The sequence below is a fragment of the Chelonoidis abingdonii genome, chromosome 2, assembly GCF_003597395.2.
Source record: "Chelonoidis abingdonii isolate Lonesome George chromosome 2, CheloAbing_2.0, whole genome shotgun sequence".
In the NCBI taxonomy this organism is placed as follows: domain Eukaryota; kingdom Metazoa; phylum Chordata; order Testudines; family Testudinidae; genus Chelonoidis; species Chelonoidis abingdonii.
The window spans coordinates 193,104,451-193,111,328 of NC_133770.1; the positions used below are offsets into that span (position 1 = coordinate 193,104,451).

Below are 6,878 nucleotides of genomic sequence, written 5' to 3' on the forward strand. Positions count from 1 at the left end.
GCTGAGCTGATGTTATGCTGTAGTGTAGATTTGCCCTGAGTTGCAATTATCAGCAGACATAAAACATCTGAAAACAAAGGTTATCACTGAATGCGAGACTCTAAATTATCTTGCTTGAACACTACAGGCTGTAACGCCCACTGAAGTATTAAGTAGATGAAGCCTATGAGCATTAGCTAGCACTTCAGAGCTCAGTAAAACTGAGAAGGTACAGATTTATGGGGTACAGAAGGGATAAAGACAATTTCTCCCTTTAATACTTATGTTCCCAACAGTCTGCCTTCGTTTCCTCTCCTGGATTATTTATTAAGAAGTTTCACACCCCCATACATACCTAAGATTCCCTGTTTTAGAAAATGGATCAATACATTCATCTCTTGACAATATCCGATGAGAAAACAGTTTCTTTTCAGGGTCCAAAAATCCTTTTGAAAGAAGAGTTTGAAGTTAATATTTCTTCACAGCAACATTTTCTCCCTGTCAACATTCTACATAATCTGTTTTTATAGTCCATCACACCAGACTAGACTAAGCTCATCTTTGTGCATTAACAGCAGTACAAACGGAGCAACACAGCCTTTCAATCTGAAATTTAAAATAAAGTGTGTGATACTGGTGTAATCAAAAATGCACCTAGATAGTTAAGCTCCAAAAGGTATTCATTAGAAAGCAGGTAAACACAGTAGATTAGATACCTGTCACTAATTCAGTAGGACTCTTATTTTAAATATCCAATCCCAATTCTTTTAACACAGAAGCAATAATGAAGTTATAAAAATTGTGGGATCAGTGAATAAATAAGGTAAAAGGAAGTAAGCATCGCTGACAGTTAAATAAAAGGTCTTGGCAACTTACATTTATAACACTTTAAGACTAAGTCCTGTCCTTAGCACATTGTGCCTAGGGTCTGCAGAGAAGTCTCATGAGAACTGGCAAAGTACTGCAATGCTTAAGCATAATGGGCAAGTTAAGGGGCAGTTTCAGTTTGAACTCTTGCATTTGTGGTTTTAAATTGTACCTATAACATTGTTTTAGTGCATTTGTACTTGTACTAAGAATAAATCACAGGATTTGTTGAAATGTTAGACCTATTTGTGTAAATCTGTGCTGACTGCGCTCTTTATTAAGAAGGAATATGAGAAGGTATGCCAGCTAATTTAAAGGTAAGATAAAATACAATTAGTCTGGCAAAATGGCAAATTCATCCAGATACAAATATGGTAATGCAGCTGACCTCTCTGTCAATGCAATTAACCTCTCTTTATGAACAGACATTGTGGTTTTATTACTGCTCTGAAAAAAAAAAGTGGCGTTTCACGTATTACTCTGGATTAGCCATTTTGCTGAACTGATTGGATTATAATATGCTTTGAGATTAGCTTGAACTTCTCTCTGTTCCTGCAGATTACACAATCATTACTTATACAAAAACAAATTTCAAAAAAAGGTGGCCATGTTATAGTCTATTGCGCAAGTTTTAAGAAGTGACTACTGATGTCAGGGGGGCCAAATCTGAGGCTCCCTGCAGGGGTCTTATGAATTTCCAGTGTGTGTACTCAGAACTTTCTGAAAGTCAAGCCCCTTTTAGGGGTCTCAATTTGAGCAAACAAAATCACTAATGTCTTGAAAATTTGGACCTATATGTATTAATATGATAAATGTGTCATTGGAATAACTTAAAACCAATAAAAAGCAAGAAAATTCTGAGTTAAGGACAGAGGTTCAACCTTAACTCACCCGACTATGCTTAAGAATTGCAGCAAACGCATGTAGAATCATCCCCTGTAGAGAGACCCTTGCAGTACCTAGGCATAATGAATTGAAAATATTAACTACAGAGAACCATTACCACACACAGAAAGAATATATTTTGACAAACTGTATGTAATTCGTCATATACTGCATTATTGTACAACTGTCACACCATCAGCTGTTCTCACTCTTGCCAATCATCCAAGTAAAACAGAAGCTTTCCATTCTCATTAGTACATTCCTGCCTAATTTGTCAGTGAAACCACAATCAAGCACTTGCTACATTGTCACATTACACGTAGTAAGAACATACATAAGTGTTGACAGCAAATAATGATGATGGAAGATGCAAAAGCTATTTAAAAGGGCTTCGATAAAAGTCTAGTTCATTTATGCTTTTTCCTAGCAACTGATGGCAGGTAAAAAGAAATTGAGGACAGTCACTACAGATGCAAAACTGTCGCCACAAACTGAAGGCCCAATTTGAAAAAAAAAAGTCAGGTCCATTACATCTTTATTTTCTTAAAGTTTAAGCTTTCATATGACTTTACCAGTTCCTAAAACAGCTTATTATGGATTAGTCACAAAAAATTTCAGTGAAGCTTTATAGATCAGTATTAAATTGAAGTACATTAAGTAATCAAAAGGCATAATCTTAACTAAGGAACTTCTCTCTCAAATTTACTTTTCTAAAACATTGCCAAGTCAATAGAAAAACAAAGTATAATATCAATTTGTTTATATATTTCACAGAAATGGCATATGGGAGGCACATAGCTCTATTACATCAATGAAATATTAATTTGCTTTAACAAAATGTCTGTCATTAAATCTTTAAGAACTTTTCACCAGTACTGGTTTTGAAGTGAGTTTATTCCACAAAAGAACAACTAAGACACCCAGTGGCTAGACCATGTATTAACAAAAAAAAAAACGGCAACTGATCCACCAGCAGGTACTGACTAAACAAAGTTCATAGTAGTTCATTGGTAAAGGTTTTCTTCCTCTTTACAAAAGGAATTAGAATGACACACATTTTTCATCTTAGGAGGAATGTCAGAAAATGTCATGTGAAAAATTAAAAAAACCTTCAATGTTATTACTTATCAAGCTATCATTAGAAAGAAAAAACAGCAGGTGTGGCTTGCTATTTATGGCTTTGTTGAAAGCATTTCCTGTTAGGCTATAATTGCTACTTTCACTGGTTAGCATACATTTTCAATATTTTTCATACCACAATGTATGCACATCTCAGAACAGCATTTAAACACTGAGCTTCACAAATGTATTAATGAGTAAAATTTATTTACCCATCAGGTCACATCTTTACACACATCAAAAGAAGTTCATTGAGCATACAACAAGTACAGCCAAACAGGGATTATTTAAAGCCTTTTATAGAACCAAAGTAGACAACTGAAAAAATAGTCCTAACTAGAAACAGTGAGTTTATATAGGCCAACTTATTCTTTTACAGCAGCCACCCATTTGTTGAATACAATTTTTAATCAATTACATGTTCCATTACACAAAGATGACAATCAGCTCTTCATTCTCCTGCTTTTATACTGATAGAAAATTCTCTATAGATCTAGAGATCACACACACCCATTCTACAGAAACCCAAAATTCTTTAAGTGGCACTCATTACAGCGCCCATGTACTACCATCCTGTCCCCCAGTTGTTTCAGCCCACTGAATTTCTTCCACAGCTATAGAATTGTTTACCATTAATAATAAAGATAAAGTAACAATAAGTAGTTTTAAAAATTCCAACCACCACCATATGGGAATGAGAGACAAAGAGGACAATATCACAGATACATCACCATACTCGATTTTTCTACTCCAAGACGCTCAGACACTGTGGTGACGGACATAATATAAAATTACAGAGAGAAGAATTTAGTTTCCTACTTCTTAAAAGCACAGGACTTGTTTGTTTCTAAGTTTATAATTCAAAGTTAGTAATTAGTTAATTTTACTGCTTAACCAGTTCAATTTTTTTTAGATAAATGAATGTAAAGCACTGGGTACATAGTGATATTTAATATTCTAAAAGTATGCTATTTTAAAAGCTCAACTAGTCTATCAGATGTCAGAAGGTAAACAAATGTTCTATCTGGGACAGATATATCTCTAGGAGGAGGAAGAGGGAATGTATTCAGTTACAACCCAGTATTTGCCACAAACTGGAAAAAAGTTAAACACTTTTACAAGTTACCCTGGGGAGAAAAATACTTGTAATTATTTTGTATAAACCTGGAGGAAAAATGATAAAGTTTAACTAGGATGCCATCAAAGAAAAAACACCAAAAACCTAATGAAGACATTAATGATGTCTCTGGGTATAAACACACGAGTCTATCTACTCTATTTCGGTTCTTCTAGAGTCCTATAACTCCAGCATCTGCACATCTTTTGGGTGGGCTTACTATTCAGTCATAGAAAAATGAATGGTCTTGATTACAATAAAGATCAGATGACAGAAAATGAATGTGCAAATGATTACAGCACCTGCACCACTATACTATAGTTCTGCACAATTAGACTATCAACATTTATAATCGTGCTAGGCTACAGTATGGGAAGAATTCACCCCTGCTCTGAAGAGCTTAACAGTCTAACAGACAGAAAGAGAGACAAGATGCAGGAAAGGGATACAAACTAAGAAAACAAATCAGATTGATGGTAGGCATACATGTCTGTTATGTATCTGCTTATATATTTGCTTTCTCTCTAGTACAAAAAAAAAACAAACTTAGTTTTAGGGTATTTTGAGGGGTGATAACTTATGGGTGAAGTGGGAAGGAGAAGGAATTGTTAGAGTAAGAGGAAAATGAGGAAAGCGAGCGGACAGCACAAAATGCTATATGAGCCCAGGGAGAGTGTGGGAGGATAGCTGAAGGATTGCAGTGGTAGAGGGATGACAACAGTACAGCAAGTAATGAAGAAGGTCCACAGGCCAAGTTTCAGAGCTGAATGAAGGATGATGTCAGGAGGTGGCAATGGCATCTTCCTGCTACTGTTGCTCTCAGTTCAGAGAGAAAGCCACTGGGCCCAGTGACCTAAGTGGGCCTCTCTGACCACATATGGGAGGGGTTTAGGCAGGAAAGCTCTGGATTTATTCTCTGCATCCTTGAGCATAACTAGTGCTGGCTGCTTTAGAGAAGTAGTCACTCTCTGAAAAATCTAGCACAGGCCAACATAGGAGACGTTAACTAGATCATTAGTATAAGAATGCCTTTGTTCAAATGTTATCTCCTTTATACACATTTCCAGGTCTCAGCACCCACAGCAGAGTGCTAGAGCCAGACACAGCCCCATGGAACAGGTGCCACTGCTTTGGCATGTACTCACTTTCCAATCCCCACACCCCATTCCCTGGGCCTTACCTTTCAGCATCTCTAAGTATACTCATGCATGCTGATGTAGTGAAAAGTACACGTGGCAACCTTTCAGTGACTTATTGTTATTCCCCCCTGCACCTCTGTAATAAAATGTACTGAAAATTCCTATGCCAAAAATCGCAGCCTTACTTAGTGAGGATATCAAAATAAAAACAAGATGGGGCTTACTACAGAAATTAACCCTCAACTTTAATTCTACCATTCCTTTATTTACCATAGAATCTGGCAAGAGTTGCTGACCTGATCCTCCAAAGGGAGTCAAGGATTTTCAGCCCCTGGTGACTTACTTTAATTCTAGAACAACCTACTTTGCTGTAGATCAGGAATGGCCAAACTTACTGACACTCCAAGCCACATAGGACAATCTTCAGAAGTTCAAGAGCCAGGGCTTCAGCCCCATAGGAGGTGCCTGCTGGGGCATCAGACCCACTCCTACTGAAGCCCCAAGACCCTTCTTCTTGCTGGGCAGAAGCCAGAGGTGATGGGGGTCATATGCCCCTCCCTCCCTCAATTTTTACCAGGGCTTGCTCAGTCACGTGGTGCTGCTAGACCCAGGGTTGCCCAGAGGATTCAGGGGGCCTGGGGCAAAGTGGGGGAGACGCAGCATTTGTATTCACTTGGCGATTGTCCGGGTCTTCGGCTGCTGGGGACCCTTCAGTCGCTCCCCGTCTTCGGTAGCACAGAAGGGACCCCACCGCCAAAATGCTGCCGAAGACCCGGACCACCACCAGGCCGTGGCTTGCGGGAACCCTGGGCAAATTGTCCCACTTGCCCCTCCCTCTCCACCACCGTCCCCGGGCGGGCCTGGCCAGGCCCCCTCTTTGCCACGGAAGTTGCTGGAACCAGCACCCTGGGAGCTGAAGCCCATGGGGAGAGGAGAGTCACTGTTTTGCTGCTGCCTTTCTCTGTGGAGCTAAAACAGTGGACCTCCCTGCAGCTCCCAGCTGTTTACCTCTGCGTCTCCACATGGAACTAACACTGGAAGTTGCAGGGAGGGCCTGCTGAGTGTAAGAGGGAGGCATGCCTAGGGTGGGCTTGACTCAAGCTGTTGGAGGAGCCCAAACCTTTAAATTGTGTCGTTCTCCCACCACAGCAGGCACCAGTCATCTCTGGCAGAAGCTTCTACACCCTTGCTAAAACTTGGGGATGGTTCAATATGTTCAGCTGAAAGTTACAGATAAAATATGTTGCTGAAGAACATGTTTCTACATAGAGTAAACTGAAGACAATCTTACACTTGTTAATCACATCACCTTAATATCACAAGATATTTGGCACACATAACAAAAATCATTGCCAAATGAATTTATAATCAGACATTTGAAGGTGTAAACTTACCTGTATTAAAATTCTCCCATATACAGTACTTACATTTATAGGCAAATCATTCTATTTTTTATTCTGGTTTGACGCACTGGCCAAGTATGTTTATTTCATATTCTTCAAATTCTGTCAGGCAATAAGATTTTAACTGCTCAAAAGGCATTTTCATTGGGAAATGAATCGGGTTTGCAACACATGCAGCATCTTCGTTAGATTTATCACCATGCTACTTCTACAGCAGCTATGTTCACAGCAGCTATGTCATGATGGAGGGATAGCTCATGGTTTGATCCGCTTGTGGCCTGCTAAACCCAGGGTTGAGAGTTCAATCCTTGAGGGGGCCACTTTGGGATCTGGGGAAAAAAAATCAGTATTTGGTCCTGCTAGTGAAGG

The 6,878-nt window shown here is 39.1% G+C and overlaps 1 protein-coding gene across 6 annotated transcripts in view; it reads right to left on the bottom strand.

Moving 5' to 3' along the window:
• Positions 1-6,878, bottom strand: part of CTDP1 (CTD phosphatase subunit 1) — a 201,125-nt gene that overhangs the window by 167,326 nt on the left and 26,921 nt on the right. For all 6 annotated transcript variants that reach the window (XR_012655332.1, XM_075062883.1, XM_032788427.2 and 3 more), the window contains exon 6: positions 335-425. Coding sequence is in view for 5 of the 6 variants with exons in the window: in XM_075062883.1 (XP_074918984.1) it covers positions 335-425 (91 nt within the window). In the remaining variant the exon portion in view is untranslated. The remainder of the gene's footprint in view (positions 1-334; positions 426-6,878) is intronic.